The 23,718-nt window shown below is 37.8% G+C and overlaps 1 protein-coding gene across 11 annotated transcripts in view; it reads left to right on the top strand.

Annotated features, from left to right (window-relative positions):
- LOC123771456 (fasciclin-2) overlaps positions 1-23,718 on the top strand; it is a 244,507-nt gene that overhangs the window by 195,488 nt on the left and 25,301 nt on the right. For 9 of the 11 annotated variants that reach the window (XM_069313712.1, XM_069313710.1, XM_069313711.1 and 6 more), the window contains 10 exons: positions 965-1,113; positions 2,032-2,166; positions 5,721-6,339; positions 7,107-7,312; positions 10,445-10,656; positions 10,814-10,958; positions 11,100-11,200; positions 13,228-13,389; positions 14,475-14,661; positions 16,983-17,066. In XM_069313712.1, the coding sequence (XP_069169813.1) occupies positions 965-1,113; positions 2,032-2,166; positions 5,721-6,339; positions 7,107-7,312; positions 10,445-10,656; positions 10,814-10,958; positions 11,100-11,200; positions 13,228-13,389; positions 14,475-14,661; positions 16,983-17,066 (2,000 nt within the window). The remainder of the gene's footprint in view (positions 1-964; positions 1,114-2,031; positions 2,167-5,720; positions 6,340-7,106; positions 7,313-10,444; positions 10,657-10,813; positions 10,959-11,099; positions 11,201-13,227; positions 13,390-14,474; positions 14,662-16,982; positions 17,067-23,718) is intronic. The other 2 variants (XM_069313708.1, XM_069313709.1) reach the window with 2 other exon arrangements.

Raw genomic sequence — 23,718 nt, 5'->3', positions numbered from 1 at the left:
TTTTAATCTTCCCTGTACCCTATCTCTCTCATCTTTGTTCACTTACAAGACTGCCAAAAATGTTTATTAGTTTTTGTCCTTTGATAAATCATAATGAAATCTCTTGGTTATACTTTATATTTTAATGATTTAAACAAATAAGGGTATACTTGGATACGTACGATGGAGTCTCGATTATCTGGAGCTCTTGGGACTTGATCTCGACTGCTCACAGGATGAGTATGAGATGCATAATAAACTAGCTACCTCTGTCAGCATCAGTCAAACTAATCCCAACTTTATGATAAGCTGGACCACTTTTCTTTCTTTCTGTATAGTTGCCTCTAAATTATTGTATACCTCAAATAATAGTACAGTTCAGTACAGTACATGTATTTATATACACTGAAATATTGTTCCACATTCACATGAAAAGGAACCTTGTTAATTTACTGTACAATACTATATTTGTATTATAATGTTTAAATATCGTTTAAAATTGCAGCTCTATAATTCTACCTGAAATTTGTATTTGGCCCTGAATATCCAAAAAATTTCTCAATTACTGTACTGTCTCGGGAATATTTTTAGATATTTTGTCCAGAAATTAGCAGAATACTGTACAGTACCATTTACCCCAAAAAGTTCCTAAATACCCAAAATGGTCTTTGAATATTTCAGACCATTATCATTATTCAAAGATTTTTGTAATAGACTGTCAGAAAACCTGGTTTCAGATAACCGGGACTCCAATGTACTATACCATATATTTAGAAACTGGATGCAGTGTGAATTACAGTAACTCTAAAACCAATTACTTAATTCTAGTTAATGTTGACATCTTTTGAACACTAGTGTGGCTAATATGTTATTAGTGTTCAAAAGTTCTTTGAATTTTGTACAGAGGACAGTTGTGTATATCATTTTATTTTATGTATTTCTGTATATGAATCTTGGTGTAAACCCCTAATGTCTGTTTCACCAGGATCAAGACACTCGAGGGTAATGAAGGCGCCGGCAAACTAGATCTGGTGATTCAGAGACTTCGTGAACAAGACACTGGTACTTACAACTGCACAGCAACTTACGCTGGCAATCAGAAGCTCTCGGCTAGTGTGGCTGTAAATGCATATAGTAAGTTTAAATAAAAGTAAAATTTTCATTAACTAATGAAGTGAGTTCAAGTATTGATAGTATTTTTGTATGGGTACTAAGTAATGAAATATAATGATATGCAAGAGTGTATTCTTATGAAATGGAAGTGTTTTCTGTGGGGAGCCCCGTTGGCTTCCTGGAGCTATCGGACTGATATTGACTATATTAGTCTGGGGCTTCGGTTATATGGAGTTCTTTTGCCTACCGGGAACCATGAGCCAGAACCCAGTTCCCTCAGAGGGGCAAAGGGAGCAATGGTCTATGAAAGCTCCACTCTTTGAGAGTACTGTACTGTGTATTCATTGGGCCCCCTAACCTTTCCCTCCCAAGATGGGAGGGGGGGGAGGGAATGAGCAGCACGTTGGTTTGATGATGATTTGCTTATTACCTTAATTTTTCTTGAGGGAAGTTCTTGGGCTTTGTTTGGTCTTGGGTTGCAGTTTTTATCAGTTGGGGTCGGTTTTGGGGCGCCTAACCCTGGACAGTGGCAGACATGATTATACAGTACTCTCAAAGGGTGGAGTTTTCATAGACCATTGCTCCCTTTGTCTCTCCGAGGGAACCAGGTTCTGGCTCGTGGTTCCCGGTAGGCATAAGAACTCCATATAACTGAAGCCTCAGATTAATATAGCTAATATCAGTCTGATAGCTCCAGGGAGCCTTCGAGGGGGTGGGGAGGGGAGAAGGCTCGCCCAGAAAATGGCGTTTCATTACATTCGATGCAGATTTTTTTGATGTTGTGATTTTCTGACATTGTGATAATATGATAGCATTCTGTCTATAGTATTAAATTTGCTGTATATTACCTGAAATAAAATATAGTAAAGAATTATGTTTGATGACAAAAAATTATTTTGATGAATTGAACTAACATGTAGAATGTTATATTTTTGACAGTGAACATTGATTTTGGAGATTCGCCTGTCCACCAAACACCAACTATTAACACAGAATACAAGGTTCGGTGTACTCCAGTTGCCAAGCCTGCTCCTCAGGTTGATTGGCTTAAGGATCTTGTACCCATGAAAAATAGTATGTATCCCTTTTTTTTACCGTTTAGCCTAACAACTAGAAACATTCAGTGCCAGCTTTTATGCATCATGTATTCATTTAAATGTGTTTAGAAGTACAAATGTTATTTGATAACTTAATTCGTGTAACTGTTGTTCATGTTCAATGTGTTGTTCTGCTTCAGTGTCTCACTTGATATTGTTGTTCAATGAGTACAGAATACTCACTGTGGTTGAGTTAAAGTTAAATATTTGGAGTCTGGGCCTTTGGCATTCTGACAGTGTGTTGGCGGGACTTTATCGTGTTAATGCCTGTGTGTGCATCTCGTTAATTGGGGGCCTGACAACTGAGTGGACAGTGATCTGGGCTTATAGTCCTAAGGGTCCGGGTTCGATTCCCGGCGGAAGCCGAGAAACCTTGACGAACAGTCACTGTTCATTTCTCTAGCCAAGCACAGTACGTGATGTGTGTACACATCGTCTGAGTCATCATCAGAATCATCAGTCATCCGAGTCATTTCCAAGAACACTTTGAGCAATCTGTTCTTCAGTTAACAATTCATAACCAGGATCGTAATCATTTTCTAACCGTTCATTGATATCATTCACTTGTACATCCTGACCAGCTTGGAGCAACATTGTTTGGATCGTTTCTTCAAGCCCTTCAAAATCATTGGCTTCATTTTCAAAACCTTCGCATTCAGTATCAGATACTGCTGCTTCACATCTAGGCGCCTTTGTTAACAGTTCCTTCCATGAATTTGTTAGTGTGGTTTCTTTCACTTTATTCCAAAGCCTAGTCCAGTGGAATATTGCTTCCCTGATTGTGTACTTTTTTAGATTTAAGGCTCGAGGATTTTTAGACTTGCCTACCACGACATATTTTGTCCTGTGAGAGGCATCAGCATTAGCACAGAGCAAGACTGAGAGTCGTTCCTTGCTTATCTTTCGTCCAGGAATATTTTCCTGAATCCTACTGGTTAAGGATGTACTTGGTACAGCTTGTCACATAAACCGTGTCTCATCAGCATTATATACATGATATTTGCTTAAATTATTACTGACAATATACTCATATAATTTAGCCTTGAATCAACATTAGTGGGATCAGCACTTGACGCCTCACCAGAAATATTTTGGTGTTTGAAATGTTATGCCGAGCCTTAAATCTTCCAACCCACCCATCACTTGCATTGAAATCTTTTATACCTAATTGAATGGCAAGTTTACTTGCTGCAACTTTAAGCTCTTCAAATCGTATTGCCATGCTAATTGTGCGGTGCTGAATAAACAAACCACTTAGACACTGCAGCATCTAATTGTGGATACTGACCAGACTTTACTGTTTTTCTCGAACATGCAGCACCAGAAGTAGCACACTGTTGTGCTCACATGTTTTAATAGGGTATCCTTCTGTTTCTTGATGTCACTTACTGCACTTTTGCCAATGTTAAACTCTGCTGCTGCTCGTACATGAGAATATCCTTTATCGAGTTTCTTAATTAACTCCAGCTTTTGTGCAACCGTCAGGCGCTTCCTTTGGGTAACTTTTGGCATTTTGTAAATAGAAATGAAGATCACAATTAATAGTAATGTCCTTCACAATTGAAGCTAGCCACACTAGTTCACAGTAAACAATGGGAACACATGGCCTGGCACAGTACATTCTAGGTCCGTGGGAAAGAAAATACCTAGTGCCTGTAATATAAAAGGTATTTAATAAGAAAACTAAGAATTTTGCTTAATAACAATTGTTTCATAATATTTTATTAATGCTAATTTAGAATTTTTCTGGGGGGAGCCCCGTCGGCTCCCCGGAGCTATCCCAGGCTGATATGCTAATGTCAGACTTTGGCATCAGTCATGTGTATGGAGTTCTTAGGCCTACCGGGGACCACGGCCAGAACCGGGCCCCCTCAGAGAGGCAAGGGGAGCAATGGCCTATAGAAGCCCCCGTGTAGTTGGAAGCATTCTATGTCTGCCATCGACCGGAACAGGCACCCAGAAAGGTAAGCGCCCCAAAACAAACCCCTATTCTGGTTAAAATTGCTACCTAATACCGAACTAGTGGATAGAACTCCCCAACCGAAAACAAGCAAATTAGTGTGACGTCACACACTGCCGCGCCGCTGTCTGCGCAGCTCCCCCCTCCCCGGGAGGGGGAAGGGGGAGCCCCAGACCCCCCGCGCCGGCTACCCACACCTCAGTTCTTGAGGCTGATGCTATTGGCGGGGGTGCATCATGTTTTGTGTCCGGTTGCGGCGCTTCGCCGTTATTTGCGCGCCACAGCTTCTGTGTCCGGGGACGCGCTGTGGGTTGATCCGGTTTCCCTTCTTCCCTGTTCGCGGGTTCGGGTCTCTCAGGTCGTCCGCAGGGTTATTAGGTCTAGCCAGCCTGCGGTCTATCCCCGTGCCCATGACGTTCGTAAGTTCGCGGCTCTTGCTGCCGTCTTTGGGAATATGTCTTGGTCTGATATTCGGGCGCGGGGATTTTGGCGGTCGAACAGGGTCCTGGCTGCTCGTTACCTTGTGAATGTCCCTGGCCCTCGTCGGGCCTGTGTTGCTTTGGGTCGGCGGTTGCAGCCAGTTGTCTCGGCTTCGAGTTGAGGGGTGAGCGACGACCGCCTCCCGGGTAAGTCCCTCTTTTTCTGTCTGTGGGTAGTTAGCTCCGGGGAGCCGACGGGGCTCCCCCCAGAAAACCAGCGTTGAATGTAATGAAACGCCATTTTCTGGGTGAGTCCCGGAGGCTCCCCGGCATCCCTCCCTCCCTCCGGTCGGCGGTTTTTCGCGTTTTTGACATCCAGCCTCAAGAACTGAGGTGTGGGTAGCCGGCGCGGGGGGTCTGGGGCTCCCCCTTCCCCCTCCCGGGGAGGGGGGAGCTGCGCAGACAGCGGCGCGGCAGTGTGTGACGTCACACTAATTTGCTTGTTTTCGGTTGGGGAGTTCTATCCACTAGTTCGGTATTAGGTAGCAATTTTAACCAGAATAGGGGTTTGTTTTGGGGCGCTTACCTTTCTGGGTGCCTGTTCCGGTCGATGGCAGACATAGAATGCTTCCAACTACACGGGGGCTTCTATAGGCCATTGCTCCCCTTGCCTCTCTGAGGGGGCCCGGTTCTGGCCGTGGTCCCCGGTAGGCCTAAGAACTCCATACACATGACTGATGCCAAAGTCTGACATTAGCATATCAGCCTGGGATAGCTCCGGGGAGCCTCCGGGACTCACCCAGAAAATGGCGTTTCATTACATTCAACGCTGGTTTTTTCATTTAACTGAATCATTTTAAAAGAAAGTTAAGATGTAATATACGACTCCGGACCGATTGAGGTCGGTGGCCTGGTCGTCATGTGAGGGGACGCCGATGCCAAAATAAACTCAATACCGACCATCGGTAATATCGACAGCCAGACTGGTATATGAGGCTCCAGATACCGGTCTCCCAAACCGGTCATTATTACCGGCAAATCGGTATAAAAGAGACCGTTAAATTAAGTGGATACTGTAATTAAATATTTATAGGTTGAGATTGATATTACCATATATGCAAAAAAAGTTATCAGTATATTTTTCATTTGCAGATGACAACTATATCATCCAGCAGGACGGTATATTAATAAAACGTGTGACGGAAGCAGATGAAGGCGTGTATCGTTGTCGGGCACGTGTGCCTGAATTGGGTTCCATTGAATATAGAGACATTCAAGTGGAAGTCTACATACCTCCAAAAATTGACTCTCCTCCCGAAGACACAAAAGGTGTCGAGAAAGATTCTGTTACCTTCCACTGTGGTGCCAGTGGCAAGCCTGTACCATCATATTCTTGGGTTAACAAGAATAATGAACCTCTTGAGAAAAAGGATGATTATTTTGTTGATAGTGAGAAAGGTATTCTAACAATCATGGGGCTGCAACCCGAACATTCTGGTGTCTATCGGTGTACGGCAAAGAGTCTTGCAGGGGAAGATACTGCATCAGCTAACTTGCAAGTTCTTACTAAGCCAAAAGTGATAGAATACTTAAATATCACCAAGCCTGTCGATGATGAGGCAGAGATGCGGTGCATTGCCACTGGTGACCCTTTACCCGAAATTGTCTTCCAGAAGGAGACAAATGCCGAGGCTTTCCAGACTGGAATAAATCAAGATGACAGAATTGAGGTGGAGCAAGCAACTGATGAGGAAAATCGCCGTGTTGGCATGTATGTATAAACTGTGTTAATCCGAGTACTGTACAATTAATTTAGATTTTTTTAATATTCTTGTTAGGGATAACTTGAGGTTTTCTATTTGTAGGTGATCTTGTACTTTGTTTCTTGAGATCTCAGAATGCGTGATCATATTTAATGATTAAATTAAATTAATGAGCCAGTAAGTTGAGGAATGTAGTCTCACTGCAAATATTTGTTGTCTTATAATTTGCACAATATTTAGAAAAGACCTTATCTTATTGATTTGAAACCAACAAGACTTATATGTGATCAGAACACTGAACTCTATTTTGCTATTGGGTTGTGTAGCCCTCTGGCAAGTATTTGTTTTTGCCATAATGAAGTTTTCTCGACATAACCAATACAGTAGCTTAAATTGCACACACGATACAGTGTTATGTAACACACACTCATTTCATGCTCAACTATCCTCTCCAGGACCCTAATTCATAGAGCAGTTACGCAAGTACTTACGAACGATTACATCTTTTGTCAATTTTTTACAAAAGTTACATAAACTAATGAAGCCACTCTTATGAAAAAAACGTTTTGGGGAACTGTAACCGTAAGCTATGTTAAAATCTGTAAATGTATATGGGACTGATGGTTCTTGTAGGCCTTTGTCTAGGCCTTTGAAAATGAATTTTCTCTAAAGTGCTACTACTTTTACCAAAATCTACCCGATGGCCGCCATCTATCCAGTTGCCTCGATGGTTAAAAGAAGACATCTTTTAAATTAATTAATTTTTTTTGTTCAGCCTAAAGATTCGAGGAGTGAGACGATCTGATGATGGACTCTACACGTGCACTGCAAAATCTGAAGGAGGGGAGACGCAAGTCTGGGGGCATATCACAGTGGAATTTAAGCCATCATTTGAAGAACAGCCATTCAAGGAATTATGGTCTTGGAAGCAGCAACCTGTCAACCTAACATGTCTAGCAAGTTCCATTCCTAATGCAACAAGTAAGACCAAAAGTTAGATATTTTTGTTTAAATATATTTATAACATAGCATTTGCATAATCTGCAATAATGAATTTAGTAAAGCAGCTATTTTTTTTTTTTTTTTTATGCAGTGCGCATCAATGTTTTGGTTTTCATAGTCAGGGACAGGAAGCCTTTTGGGCTTACTGAGGTCCCCTAAGGCCATCTACAGAAGTTTCTCAGGATGCAACCCACAACACTGGCCTAATTTTGAGGCACATATTAACTGCTAGGTGAACAGACACATCAGTTGAAAGGAAATGTTGCCAAAACATTTTTCAAATTTGCTACAAATTACCTACTTAAATTTATCTGTTAGCTTAAGGACCTGTTTGAAACGCTATGCATGCTAGTGGCAATGCAAGAATGTAAAATCATCAATGCTATGTACTCTCAGAAACCCAATGTACTGTCTTGTATATCTAAATAAAAAAAATAAAACCTTGTTGACCAGACCACACACTAGAAGGTGAAAGGACAATGACGTTTCGGTCCATCCTGGACCATTCTCAAGTCAATTGTCACAATCTTCTCTCACAATCGACTTGAGAATGGTCCAGGACGGACCGAAACGTCGTCATCCCTTCACCTTCTAATGTGTGGTCTGGTCAACATAATTTAGCCATGTTATTGTGACTCATCGCCTGCAAATAAAACCTTGGCCCTACTGCAGGAATTGAACCCAGAACCTTTGGTTACTAGGCAATGACACTGCTCAGTTTCATCCATATACAATAGTGTACACTGAAGATCCAGTAGTAAAAAAAAGTAGTTGTGATAATAGTAAATAACATGTATACAAAAGCTTGGGACACTTTGTTGCCTTCATGTAGTTATGTGTTTTATAGTACTTAGGTCCAGTGGTACTTGTCCATGGCTAAGTCAGGGAACCCGAGGTCACTCCCTGAACGGGACAGAAATTGTTGGGCATGTTTCCCTTCACCTGATGCCTTGGTTCACCTAGCAGTAAATAGGTACCTGGGAGTTTGGCAGCTATTGTGGGTTGCTTCCCTGCAAAAGTTCAGTAGTTGGCATTAGGGGGACCTCAATAGGCCTAACAGGCTTCCTGTCTTTGATATTTTGACAGTCTCCGTGGTGTAGTGGTAAGACACTCGCCTGGCGTTCCGCGAGCGCTTTGTCATGGGTTTGTATCCTGGCCGGGGAGGATTTACTGGGCGCAAATCCTTAACTGTAGCCTCTGTTTAACTCAACAGTAAAATGTGTACTTGGTTGTAACAACGATTTTTCGTGGTGGGGATCGTATTCCAAGAACCTGCCTGAAATGCTACACGTACTAGTGGCTGTACAAGAATGTAACAACTCTTGTATATATCTCCAAAAAAAAAAAAAAAAAAAAAAAAGGAATTATTATTATTGTACTGTATGTGTAAACAGCTTGTGATTTGCACTGTTCTAGATTACATTGAATCAGTTGCTGCTGGTAAGCATTTTATAAACAAGTTTCTAATGTGAATTTTGGAAGCAGTTAGCCCAATCGCAGCTGTGAGCATAACTGGTAATTTTCTGCCAGACTAACCAGACAGCTTTATCTAGATGCATTAATGGGTGGTTGGTCAATATTAATAACGATGTACAAACATGACATAAATTATTGTTCTTCCATTGAAATTGCATTTAAAACTGTCATACTCTTATAGATTTTACACCTTGTTTTACCTTTGAGAAGGCATTAAGAAAAATACTGAATTATGCATATTAATTTTATCAGGGACAGGCAGCCTGTGTATATACACATGTTAGGCTCGTGTTGAGATCCCCCCCCCCCCCCCCCAAGGTCAAACTAGTAACCTATTCCCAATATGCACCCCATAACAGTTGACTAACTCCTGGGTACCTACTTATTTGTATTTATTTATATACAAGATTATTATTTATATACTAACACACACAGCATTTCGGGCAAGCAGGTTTCACCTATTTAGTGGTAGGTGAACAGGGGTATTAAGGGAAAGTCGAATGAACGCACCTGTACTAACAAGATCCTAGGCACTTCCTAACAATTACAAATAATTACAAAAAGGGTAGATAATTAATAATTAAAAGGGTAGATCATAAAAGTAATCATTTTGGCTGTATTATGAACATTCTTGTGTCCTAGGAACATTCATTTTTCATTTTGCTGGCTGATGTCTCCCGAGACGCATGTGTAAGTGGGAAGTGAGAATCTGTTAATGAATGAATGAATATTTTTTCCATGGGGGCAAAAATCAGTTACGTTTGTATGATAACTACAGTATATATATATGTATAGTAAAAAAAAAGTATAAAAGTGTAAAAATTCATGTACAATTTTTATACTGTATTAGATATCAGATATCTAATAAATAGTTTTCATTTAAGAAAAATAATTTTTTTTGGCTAGCATTTATTTTGCATTTCATTTATGAATACATTACAGTAATATTATTATAATTTATATTGCTGAGGAGAGGAAGCTTGGCAGTGTTTTCAAGGTCCCTCTAAGCCTTTGACAAAGCCAAAATGCGACCCACAATAGTTGGCTAACTCCTAGTTACCTATTTGCTGCTAGGTGAATAGACACATACTAGTACGGTGTAAGGAAGCATGGCTAAACATATCTGCCCATTGAAGAAATCGAACCCACGGCATTTTGGGTATGAACCAACTGTGCTGAATTGTATGCAACGGTGGTGAGTTCTTCCATGTTTATTTATTTATTTATGCATATACAAGAAGGTATGTTGGGAATGTGAGGATACATAATATGGTAATTTCAATCTTGTAAAGCCACTAGTACGCGCAGCGTTTCGGGCAGAAACGTCTTGGGGGATCTCAAAATGACAGTTGATGTGTCTGTTTACCTAGCAGTTAATATGTGCCTCAAAATTAGTGCCTCAAAATTAGGCCAGTGTTGTGGGTTGCATCCTGAGAAACTTCTGTAGATGGCCTTAGGGGACCTCAGTAAGCCCAAAAGGCTTCCTGTCCCTGACTATGAAAACCAAAACATTGATGCGCACTGCATAAAAAAAAAAAACTAGCCGTTTTCCTGTCTACTATACGGTATACCTGTACCCTCTACCCATGTGACTCTAAGATATAAGTGTTATTAAACGGCTCTTGATCTTTACAGTTCAGTGGTATCTTCGTAATCAGGAAATTTTTAAAAATGATCCAAATCTCAAAGTTCTTGAATATGGTCCACTTGGCGTTCTCAGAGTTCATCCTGTCAGTAACAGTTATTTTGGAGATTACACGTGTGAAGCCACTAACCGCCTTGGAACGGCAAAAATGAGTTTGGAGCTAAAAGAAGCACATGCTCCAGGGCCAATTACCAGTGCCAAGGTAATAGATAATATAATGTATATTTTCCAACCCTTATTCTGTAGTAAATTTATATGCAAACTTAGTATTAATGCAATATCTATAATTGCTATAATTGAATGTATAAGAGGATGAATGTTAAGATACCTCTTAACTGGTACTTGGATGGGCATAACAGGTGGAGAAGAAGACAGCGACCACCATCACCTGGAGTATTATTGACCCGATGGATGATGGTGGACTCCCCATCCAAGGATATATTGTGGAATACCGACTCCAAGATTTGACTTGGGATAATGCTCAAAGTACTCAGTGGACCAAAGGTACATCACATCTTTCAAGTTGCTGCTTTTTCTCTGTTACTGGACAAAATTGCATGGAAATGTATTTAAAAAGTGTGCTTCTTAAGTGTATTTACAGAGTTACTTGTAACTAATTGTTGTCATAACAAATGTGAATCTTAGGTTCTTCGTACACTTTGGATGGACTAAAGCCACAAGAAACGTACATTTTCCGCTTTGCTGCTCGAAGTGAAGCTGGAAATGGAGAATGGAGCGGTGAAAAAGTGAGTCTTAAATTTTATTCAGATTTTATGCTAAAGTTTGAAGATGCACATCATCCAATCAGTCTGTCTTTTTAGAAAGATACAGTCAGTGGACAGTTAAATTTGTTGACATTGACAGTATTAAACTTGAGTCAGTATTATTCTAATCCACTAATACATGCAGCATTTAGGGCATTTTAATTTAAGTGTATTGTAATTTTATCAATGAATATGGTGGAAATAATGGTGAATTCTTTGCATTATAGTCGAAATGGCTGTACACTTGCTCCTGATAAAATACCTTGTCTCTCTAGGGTCATCCATAGAAAGAGTAATGTGGGGGTGAGGAAAAGGAAGGATTTATCAAGGGAAAGCGCGAAGCCATTACGACTATATAGCACTTGGAAGGGGTCAGAATAAGGACGTGGGATGGGACGGGGGGAATGAATGGCGCCCAACCACTTGGACGGTCAGAGATAGAACGTCAACCTGCATGACGCGAGACCGTCGCTCTACTGTCCAGCCCAAGTGGTTGGGCATAATGTGGGGTGAGGAAAATAGGGGTTATCTCATGCCCCACTGTTAGTTCTTCAATGTCAATCTTCTGACCTTTCCTAGAAAGCCACCCTACAACATTTGTACAACTCCAGAGTACCTATGTACTGCTCTGTGAATAGAGGCATTAGGTAAGAGGAAATGTGTCCACTTATTTCTGTCCTGCCCATGAATGGAAACCAGGGTCCCCGATCACGTGTCGAAAATGAAGTCAACCATGAGTGAACAGAAACCTTGCCAACACAAACTGAAAATAGTCCATCGAATTTAGTTTGAGATATTCTCAATATCTTTCCCAAGGCTCCAGCTGTTTCTTATAATGTTGAGTCCACCTATAAAAATCATCACAAACATAATTTCCATTCATATCTAAAATTTTCCAACATGCTATGGGCTGATTTCACCGAGTGAAAATATAGTTTCAACCAGTCATAAAATGAAAGACAGCAACCAAGAGAACCTGTATGTAAAGAGATTTCACCACTTCTAGCAAATTTTCCACACCCAATCCTCAAAAATATAATTTTCAGAGGAAATGGGGGCACATTTTTTGCTGAACAAAAACCTCGGCAACCAGAAATAAAAAAGCAGCCGAATTGGAGATTTGCCGAATTGAGGCTCATTGAATCGAGGTTCCATTGTATATGCATAGGTGGTAAAATTTTATGAGATAGCAACATGTTTTACAATTTAATTAAAAACTTTATTCAAAATAAACAATAAATGATAAATTTACCTGACCGTATCTGAAGGCCCTTTTGTTCCTAAAAATTGTTGACATCATCTTGTGTAGATCTGTCTTGGGGTATTTATGGTTTCAGCAGGTAAAAGATTTCATGGGTCTGTAATCACCTGACTGAAAAATCATTTGAGCTTTGTCCTCAATTGTTGCTTAAGCTTAAAACTGCTGCCCATTGTTTGAGTCACATTTGAATATTTATATAAAGTATATAGTTTGAATTAATGTTGTGGAGTTGATGTTGATATTAATCAAGGTCTCAATATCGTTTTCCTATATGCTTTTCTGTAGATCATTGTATCGGTAAATTTGATACAAGGCTCTATGTTCATACAAATACAGTATACCCATATTCAATGCATGCACCTTTATTCCTCTGTATGAAGCTGTATGTTCATATGAAAGTACCACCGTTCAGTGTATGCACCTTTACCTCGGTATATGCACTAGCCCTCTGGGTATCTATTAGATTTTATAAAGCCTTTACAGGTGAAATGTCATATTCAAATCACTGTAGATATATAATAATTTTGACATTTGTCTATGTATTCAAGAGGTAGTGAAATGTATTAGGTGAAGTGGATGGTATTTATAATTAGTTTAACACTGTATTGTGCTTTGGTGAATATTATTGATAAGGTATAAATGTTTCTGCAAAAACTTTGTAGCTAAATTCACTGGTATGTGAACATTATTTTCTTAAAGAGAGGGCATTATATTATTCTTTAAATAAAAATAACTATTTTTAAATTAGAGTGAAGAAATGCCAAGACGAGCTGCTCCAGAGGAACCTCTGATCTTCAACGTTGATAAGCACGTAACGGAAATACCGTACCCAAACCAGTATATGTTGCAGTGGCAAGTGCCTCTTGACAATGGAGAGAAAATTGATTTCTTCCAGATTATCTATTACCAGGTAAGATATGGTATTGTTTATTTTTATTTTGAGGGTATTTTGTATTTTATTCTTTTGGCAGAGCAGCTTTTGCAAAATATTTGTAGTTATCTTGTAAGGGCACGAGCTTGTTTCTACTTGTCTTTTCTTAATAAAGAAGGGGGAGGGGAAATATAATGACATAAATACTGTGTGTTGATTCCTGTTACTATTTTGTACACTGTGATCATATCGGCTCTTTTTCTTCTATTTAATAGTTTTGGCATATTTAATGCCTCTAAGCTCTCCTTGTAGCTCTTGTCTTTCAGTTCTGGGAGCCGTTTAGTTGCATGTCCTTGCACCTTTTCCAGTTTGTTGATGTGCTGCTAATGATATGGGCACCATACAACTACTGCATATTCCAGCTTTGGTCTCACAAAGGTCGTGAACAATTTCTTTAGTATTTCACCTTGTATTTAAAAGCAAATCTGAAATTGGAAAGCTTAGCATAGGATCCTCGCACAGTGTTCTTTATGTGGTCCTCAAGTGATAGTTTTCTATCTAAGAACCACCCCTCGATCTCTTTCTTCGTTAGAATTGTTTAAAGCCTTTCCCACATAATTTGTAGGTTGTGTGTGGTCTATTTTATCTTATTCCACGTTCAATAACATGGCATTTATTTACATTAAATTCCATTTGCCAAGTGGTGCTCCGTACACTTATTTTGTCAAAGTCTTCTTGAAGGGCATGACAATCATCTAGGTTTCTTATATTCCCCATATCTTGGCATCATCAGCAAACAAGTTCATATAATTCTGTATTCCTTCTAGTAGATAATTTTTGTAAACAATGAATATTACCAGTGCAAGAACTGAACTCTGGTACTCTAAGAGTAACGTTTCTCCAGTCTGATACATTGCCTCCGATTACTACACTCATTTTTCTGTCAGGAAATTTTTCATCCATGCTAGAAGCCTCCCTATCACTTCTCCAATTTTGTCCAGTTTCCAGAACAACCTCTTTGTGGGACTCTGTTGAGAGCCTATTTTAGGCCCAGATAAATACATCTTATACCTGTATTTTAGGAATATCATGCATGTACTGTATGATATCCTCTTCTGTCCAAGGTGCACAATGTGACAGGAGTGTGGGAAAATGCTGGCACTAAGATGACAAGAGAAGTGGAATTCCCGGGCCAAACGACCTACACCATCGAGAACCTGCGTAGTAACTCGAATTACAAGATTGAGCTACGTGCCCACAACGAAATAGGCTTCTCAACTCCTGCCGAGGCAGTTATCAAGACTGCTAATGGTATGTTCAACAAAACCAAAAGTGTTTTGTAGATTGGAATTATTTAGATCATTGCTTTTAGTGCTAAAATATGAATTTAACATTTGCACTTTAATTTGAATATTTTAGTATCAGGGAAATGTTAATTTTTGTTGCTGAAATCTCTCACAAATAGTGATTAAATGTAAAAATGTAATATCTTGACGTATATAAGTATTTGAAGAAAGTCACACGTTTTACCTGATGGTTAGATTAATGCAGTATAGTAAAATGTTTCCTGCATCAGCCGAGTATAACGCCATTTATGTAATATCTAGAGAAGTTTATTATTGATGCAAAGTTAGTACTGTATTAGGATTTGTGTAGAGAAGTGGTGTTTATTGAACTGTTTGGGGGAATCTTTATATTTAATTCCTAAAATAAGGCACTTTTATTTAGGAATTTGTTTTAATTTGCTAATTACATTCCAGGAATTTACTAATTATCTTCCTTGCAGAAACTTTAATTTCAGTACAGTATTTGCGATAAGCACGTCTGGTTTTCCTTAGTCTTGCTGCAGTGCTCCTATAGTTTTTAAATACCAGAGCAGTTTTTAGATAAGTAAACCAGTCTGGAGTATTTGCATTTCAGTGTTTTAAGAACTTTACATGATAGAAGAAAAGGTTCCAGGTTTATAATTTCTGGAAATGAGTTTGAAGAGGAAACGAAAATAGGTAGCCATTGCAACCCTTGAGGAGCATTAAATGTCTCTCAGTAATGAAACTTGTGCACATTCTCTAATTACCAGTCTTCAGTTTCATGTAGTCTGTGTCATGTTATTTCTTTTCCATTATGCAAGTCTCAGTCGAGTCGTGATACACTATGTCCTCCCCTGTCATTTACGGCTATTTAGATGTTTCTCTGTAGATAGTCTATTTCCATTTCAATTTTGTATATTTTGTATAACTTGTATATAAAGTTGATTAATTCAGCCTTTAATAATGTGTTTTGTGTGTTACGTGTGCATGGCTATCAAATCACAAATTGCTCGCATTTAAGCTGTTGGGTACTCGTGTTTGCTGTTTAACTAATACCATACATTAATTATCATTGGTAAACAAAATATAATTTTACATTGATTGAATTTTTTCACTCTTACCAGAATATGTTTTGAAGTACAGTACAGGTATCTGATTTGTTTAGAAGCATACTATTGTAATATAGTGTAAAGAAAATGGTTTTTATTTCTAAAGTACAATAGTTATTTTACCTGCACCACATTTTGCAGAGGAATTATTTGTTAAATTTTGTGCCTGTAGAGCTGATGTTTACCTTATAACAAAAGGCCTCTGATGGCAATGTCTTAATTTATACATAATTGAAAAATGAAAGATAAATTGATTACAATTTTTTTGTTATTGCTAGCACCAGTTGTGCCATTTTCATTCTGTTATTGAATTCACTTACACATGTATTGGGTCTTTCCTTCCCCTTCATTAAGTATAATTACTTATTTCAAGAAAATTAAAATCTGAAGTTTTGAGAATTGTATTTGCTTACAGAAATTATTTACAGCATGTAGTCACTGCATCTTTATGCCTGCATCTCGGTAAAAAGTCCGTTGACGCTATAAGCTTATTCCACTGTCTTAGCGTTTAGGTGGAATAGAGACATTTGTACTTAAATGATATATAAAACTGTTAAGGCAGTGAATCACTATTATAATAGTATGCAGAATTGATCAGAATAATATATGGTAGGACTTTACAGCAAACTAGAATCTCTCAGTATTTATAATTGTTAATATGTACAGTTCTTATTTTTTATTAGTGTGTGAATGAGTTCTCTCTCTTTCTAAGCTTTAGGTAAGAATAAAGTATTCAATAATTGAAGTAAATTGTATAGTGGTCTTATTTGTTTTGCAAGTTCTTTTATAAATACAGTAGCTAAATTGAGATCTACTCTACTAAACAGTTTCAGTGAGGGATGAAGATCCAATGTTAAGTGGTGTGTGTTGCTAAATGTGATATTTGTGATGAGATGAAGCGAGCCAATTTATCAGGATAATTGTAATCCAAATTTTAATTACTGAACATAGTGAATATGATATTATCTGTAATAGTTGTTGCCTGATTCCTACCAATGTTGTATGGGTAAATGTGGTTGTATAATTTATTTTTATCCTGTAATTTATGTCATGATATGAGTTTCACAATAGCTGTGTGTGAGTGTGTGTGTGAGTGTGTGTGTGTTAAGTGTGATGGTGTTTGGTAGGCAACATCCCGTCCCATCCCACTATGTGCCTCTCAATGTTTTCGTGTGGGGTGTTGTTGCTGAGTGTGGGGTTGTTGTGTGTGTTACAGATCCATCGGCAGTGACAGGTAGCGGGTCGGGGCCGTCCGTGCAGTACAGTAGCGTTGCCCCTTCCACCAGTGCCCCCGCCCACGGTACCTTTCTGCTTACTGTCTGCTGCTGCTGCCTTCTCTCTGCCCTCACCGCCGCCACTACGCACTAAGCCACATCACTACTTCTACATGCCCATACTTAATACTCATCTAGGAATCAATCTAATTTTATGATGTCAGGACCAAGTTTACAAGAGATAATTCAATAGGAATAATAATGGTTTATGATGGCTGAATCAACTTCATTTTCCCTTTGGATTGGTGTTCCTTGGCTGAACCTGCAGCTCATCTTGTTCTTACTACTTAAAGATTAGTGTCAAAAGGTTTAATGGATAATACTCCTGTCACGTATAGTTTGTTTTGCTTTAAAAATTTAGTAATACAGTTCTTTGAATAATAAGGCTATGGATGACAGGAAAACTATTACGAAAACTCGAATGCTCGTTTAGTAGCTGAGCATCACACAAATAAGTCTGTAGATATTATTGACTACAAAGATGCTACTAAAGGAAAAATAATGAAACGGACAGTGTTATACGAGTAATAGTGACTTTGTTATATATATTGATAATATATTCATTAGTGAGAGGAGTGCTAGAATGCGTGGACTTGTGATCTTTAAATGCCCAAGCTACCTTAAGGTATATATATAGAGCTGGGGAGATGTACAGTACAGCTAATATGCCTCATATTTGGGCAGTTATCCAAAGACTTTCTTTTGGTGTACATTTGTGTGGTCATAATATAAGTAGCAATTTTGATTAGGTTGTAGTGAATGACTAACTTTTTCCTTTTTGGTTCTGTATTTTTTGTACAGAATGTGTTTTTTTTATATGTATATATATATACTGGTATATAGTGTTTTAGATGTGCTTAACACAAGGAATTATTCACACAAATTGTTTTAATAAATTATTTAAAGTATTTTTACAGTCACTTAATAAAATTTTCATTACTGATCAATTCTAAACATTTGAGCAAAATAATTTATCGAGGAGAAAAAAGTAGCCAATTATAATTTGTGGTTTACATGATCAGTGAAATAATTAGCGCTTCAAAAAACACATGAAGTTGACTTTAAAAACGTGTGAGCATTTGATCAAGTTTACACACAGTGTAGCAGTAAAGTAAGCCATACTGAAATATGAGTTATTTCATTATTATAGCATGTCAGAAAGGATGCCAAGTATGTGCAGTTCAGACCTTTAAATACTGATTTCCTTGATTAACATATTTATTCAGCCAAGTACGGTATTTGCTGCTCGACCCAAAATAATATTGATATTTTTTATAAAAATATTTTTGGCTTTGTTTTTGATGCCACTGTACATATTTCAGTGTGTGCATGTCTTGCAATTGAAGTCTTGATAAATCAATTTTTATTATCATCCGCAGCATCTTTTTCTTTAATTAATTAACAATGCTGACCTGCCATTGTTACCGAGATAGAGACAAAAAACAAGCAAGCAGACAAGAACAAGTTGAGTAACAAGTACAGTACTGATGAGAGGGGTAGAGGTCTTTGTTTGGTCTGGACTGCCACATGGCTAACGTGCACTGCCGGTGTTGTTGTTGCGTTTTCCCCTCCCTCCTTGGCTGCTGCGGCATTCTTAACATGGGTACCACACCTCATTCCAGTAGCTATTTGCGCTCGTGCCAGCAAAGACATTTTACAGCTATAACTCATTAACAGGTACACACAGTATACATAGTACAGTATATACATAAAGGTCATACATTATTCATAGTGGTTTATCTCATAAATCATCATGTTTTAAGAGTTAATGTTAAGGTACTGAACTTCCACGTAGTGTAAGATGCAAGGCAGTGTGACTGTAACGCTCTGACAGCAACTCTGAAAACATGCATATAGGTATGTGTTTGATGAAATATTTTGATACAGCCTTTAGGTCTCAAGTGTGTTAGTCACTAAATAATATTCTAATGATCAAAGCTGAGGATGATTATTATAGTCCTCAATCATAGCCTGTGTCATAATATAAAGCTGAGCTCATCGTTAGTGATAATCATTAGGACCTTTTAAAAAAAGATTCCTATAGTTATATGTGTGGTGTAGTGGCGGCGTGAAAGTAAAAAAACAAAAAAAAAACAAAAGGGCGATTCTTTCTACATTATGCATTGTTGTGTTTGCTGAAGCTCAATCATTCTACCTTTCTCACTTTCTTTTTTTCCTCTACTTAATATTTAACAACCCTAACTACTACTACTACTACGCGGCGGAGTCGAGGTAGGAGAGTCCAACCTCGTTCCTTTCACATTGTATCCCTTACCTCCCGTGGAGTGGTGGTGCCGGAGGAGAAAACCTGAAGAAGCAGGGGAATTAATTGATAGTGGGTCACTGAGGAGACATTATAGTGGGCCACTGAGGAAACATTATAGTGGGTCACTGAGGAAACATTATAGTGGGTCACTGAGGAGACATTATAGTGGATTACTGAGGAAGCATTATAGTCAGTGTGTTGACTGCTTGCTTCACTTTGCTTCTTTTACTCTCCATACTCTCTTTCTTGACAAGAAAAGGGTTAGTTTTATCTTAATTTTTGTGTTCTCAAAACATTCAAATTGTTGAATTTTATTACAGTGTTGTAAATTTGTATGAGTGGAAGTTGGATGAAAGACAGAAAACATGAGAAAATCCAATTGACAGATATTAGTCAATGTCAAGTGATCCTTCTCAATTGTAAGCATGATCAGGAAAAGACTATACCAGAAATTTAAGTTAGTTTTTAAAATTAATTTGTTTTAAATCTTTCTAAATGGTCTGCCTCACCCTTATGTATTTCCTGGAAAATGATTATAATTAACCTAGTTGATAAAATAGTATAAAGGGTAGAGATGTGCATTGAAATGTCTTTTGTTTTCAAATTGATTGCATGTGCTAAAAATTATTTTTAGCAGTGACTGTTTTGTAAATGTAATTAGTGGCACATCAGTAGTTTTCCTCGTGTGTTATGAAGTTTTAATTCAAGTTTTTAATGCGTTATTTATGACGATATGGGTATCACTCCGGCGCCACTGTCCCAGCACCCTATACTCAAAGTAGTCCTTGGCACATTATTTTTCTCAGCACTCCTTAGTTATCATCATCTTGGGATTAGCGCTTTACATCACAATGTAATCCAAATTATATATGTAATTGTTGTGCATTTCTTTACATGCTTCATTTTTATTTTTTTAACAATTACTGCAAAAATGAAACAAAATCATGAATGCAAATGTAGATACTTTACCCCAGGATGACGATGGCGAGTCTGCATGTATTGTTGAGACGTTTGTTGGATGGCTTAGTAAAACCAACCACAAATGTTCTTAACTTTTTACCAAGTGTTTTGTCTTGAGATTGGGTGTTCAATCTTCTAAGTGTTTGCTTCAATGGTTTGTGTTTTTGTACAATACCAGTAATTATTAGTTTGATTTGTCCATGAAATGTAATGGTTTTGTTATTTATATTTTATGTTGTGAATGTTTTCATCATAACAGTCGTAGGGAAATCCGTTTTATTTCTTGGACGTTGTTATTACGTGCAAAGTCTGACCACACTCAGCCCCAGAAAGTAGCCTTAGTGGTGTTGCTCTAAATGGGAAAACTACATTCTCCCTTCATTTCACATTATTTATACAAATTTCTTTCTAAATGTATTAATCCAATTATGAGAATAGCGAGAAATATACTCTTAAATAGTAAAATAAAAGGGACTATGATACAGCATTGCATGGTGCATAATTATACATTGTAAAATCTGTCGTCAGGATTATATTTGTGGGCTCTGTGGTTACAATCATGAGTTTTGATTAGGCATACTGCTCATTAGTTTCTTCAGTGGCAGAATATGTGGTAGACTACTGTTCTGCTTTGTACTATAAGAATTATTGGAAAACCAACACCAGAAATAATACAGTTCCCTCATTTCTGTAAAGTGCTGTTAGTTTCTGTAAGATCATGTTAACTGGAATTCTCTAATATATTTATATAAAAAATACAGTATTTTGGAGATTTTTTTTAATTCGGCAGTATAGTAATAATATATATGGGTACTGTCTGTGTGGTATTAAAAATATACATAATTATCATAAATTTGGGGATGGAAACACAAAATGTGTGTAATTACCTAAGTGTAGTTACAGGATGAGAACTACGCTCGTGGTGTCTCGTCTTCCCAGCACTCTGTCATATAACACTTTGAAATTACTGACGGTTTTGGGCTCCACCACCACCTTGCCTAACTTGTTCCAACCGTCTACCACTCTGTTTACAAAAGTGAATTTTCTTATATTTCTCCGGCAGCTTTGTTTCATTAGTTTAAATTTATGACCCCTTGATGTTGAAGTTCCAGGTCTCAGGTGCACTTAATGAATTTGAGAATAATTCTGCTTGCTGGGTTGACTCATTTGAAGCAGTATATTATTGAGTTTCTTGAAGAGTACAAGAATGTGTGGTAAGATTGAAGATTGTCTCAGAAAAAAAGTAATCTTATTAGAAGATTATGAAAATATAGAAAGAACAGACAAAACTAGAATTATGGGGGAAAATCAAATCTAAAATAAAAATCATTATTGAAAGCAATTTAATTCTTAATTTCTATTCTGAATTATGCATACAAAATTTGTAAAATCAGTATTAAAAATGAATTACATAGCTAAGCACTTACACAAGCTAAGCGGATAAATCCATTGAAGCTGGGGATAGAGGGAGAAGATATTAATGAAAGCTAAGGGCGAAAGAGGGGATTCATGCAAGCTAGAGGTAGAAGTTAATCCGAGCTAGGAGGAGAAAATCGTCAAAGCTAAGGGGGGGGGGGGACAATTCACTCGAGCTAGGGATAGAAATTCATCCAAGATGAGGGAAAAAATTCGTCAAAGGTAAGGGGAGAGAATTTACTTGTAATATAACAAATGACATTGTATTTTCTTCACAGGTGTAAAGCTGTTACATATATTTAAGTGGTTTGGAGGTACAGTAATATGTCTTGGCTGCTGCAATGTTTCTATATTAAATATCAAAATAAAACTGTGGCTGTTGATAATGAAGCATCACATTTAAAACACGCAAGAACCTTGTGTGTGTATTAGGACGTGCAAGGTTCTTCTATCCTGCTCTTGCATAAAGAGGGCAGTGATGTTTGTTTAGTTTGCTGTCAAGTGTTTGTTTGGAATGTGTTTTATCCTTTAAAAAGTAATAATAGAAGTCAAAAGCCTTACTAATAAAATAAGTAAATGTTACTGATAGACAAAGGTGTACTTAAATATAAAATTTCAGTTAAATGCAATATTATGAAACAGTATTGTAACATGTAGTTAATCTAGGTTAACAAAATAGTTAATTTGTCATGCAAGAGAAGCTAACAAGTAAACATAGAGTACAAGAAGCTGGCTCAGTAGTATATTTATTGCATGAATTGCTTTCAAGACACATTGCATTGTACACGTAAGGGAGGTTGAGGATCACAATAAAGTCACTTTTCAGATGAAATGTTGTTAAGCATTGTCATGGGAGGACTCTTAATGGATATCATTTTTCTACATTTTGTTTTTGGGGTGATGGGAATTAATGTGGAGTGTCTCGGGTTATTTTGAGCATTACAGTATATTAGAAAATGTCTCCAGAAGAAAGTTGTTTTTAATTGCGTAAAAGTATCGCAGAATTTGGATAACAACCAAATATAAAGTAGTAAACATCAGTATTCTGTTAGATTGAAATGTGCACATCCTCAAATATCCTCGCTTATTAGCAAATGCTAACTCCCTTGGCGTGACATGTCTCGGCAACATATATGCTCTCCTAAAATTGCAAGATGTCCTACTTTTTAATAATTCTGAAATATTATGAGATGTAATATTAAATTACATGTGGGATGCTTTAGTGTGGTGTATATATACATATGTGAGGGGCAAGCAAAATCTCAAACTTACCAAAAAAATTATACAAAGGGTAGTTTGTAATGGTAGGGGACAGGACAAAATAAAAAAAGAATTTATGGAGAAATGACTTCGGCTAGTTTTGGTATTTGCCCAAGTTTTCACTGTGGGAGGCATGTAAAGTTAGGAGCTATTTCCATTTGGTGTGTTTGAGTTTTTGCTGCATTTTGCTAAGTGGTGCTGATAAATCCTTATCCATACACCCTCCCATCCCTTCACATAGGAAACATTTTTACTCTGCAGTTACACCATCTACAGTATTATAGTTGCAGTATGCCATGCAAGTAACTCGTGAGATCCTCGTAGCGTGTAGTAACAAGCTGGACACGAACCTTTCAGTATTATCAGAATGGCACATTAGCCATGTACTGGTTGGTTCTCTTAAATCTTTTGTTTCCCACCCACCCTCAACCATACCATTTAGACCTACCACCTCGGCTCTCTCTCTCTCTCGACCTTGGTACTCTTTGTGGTGGTTCATTTCTCACCATTTCTTTCTCTTGTCTTTTGGCTGGTGACCTTTTTTAGCACAGGCAGCAATTAGAGCTGCCTTTGGCAAAGGACCAGTTGCCCACCTACTCTGATGCTGAATGTAATTAAGATATTGTACAAATTGTTTGGAAATACAAGATATTCATATGACTGAGCTTTTATTTATCACTGAGATGAAAATGAGAATAGCAAGCTTTAATATTTGTTATTCAGTAATGTGACCAAAAATTACAGTTTGCTGTAAGAAGTCATAATTTTGCATATCA

The sequence above is a fragment of the Procambarus clarkii genome, chromosome 76 (genome assembly GCF_040958095.1).
Source record: "Procambarus clarkii isolate CNS0578487 chromosome 76, FALCON_Pclarkii_2.0, whole genome shotgun sequence".
Classification (NCBI taxonomy): domain Eukaryota; kingdom Metazoa; phylum Arthropoda; class Malacostraca; order Decapoda; family Cambaridae; genus Procambarus; species Procambarus clarkii.
This window is presented reverse-complemented; position numbering and strand designations above follow the sequence as displayed.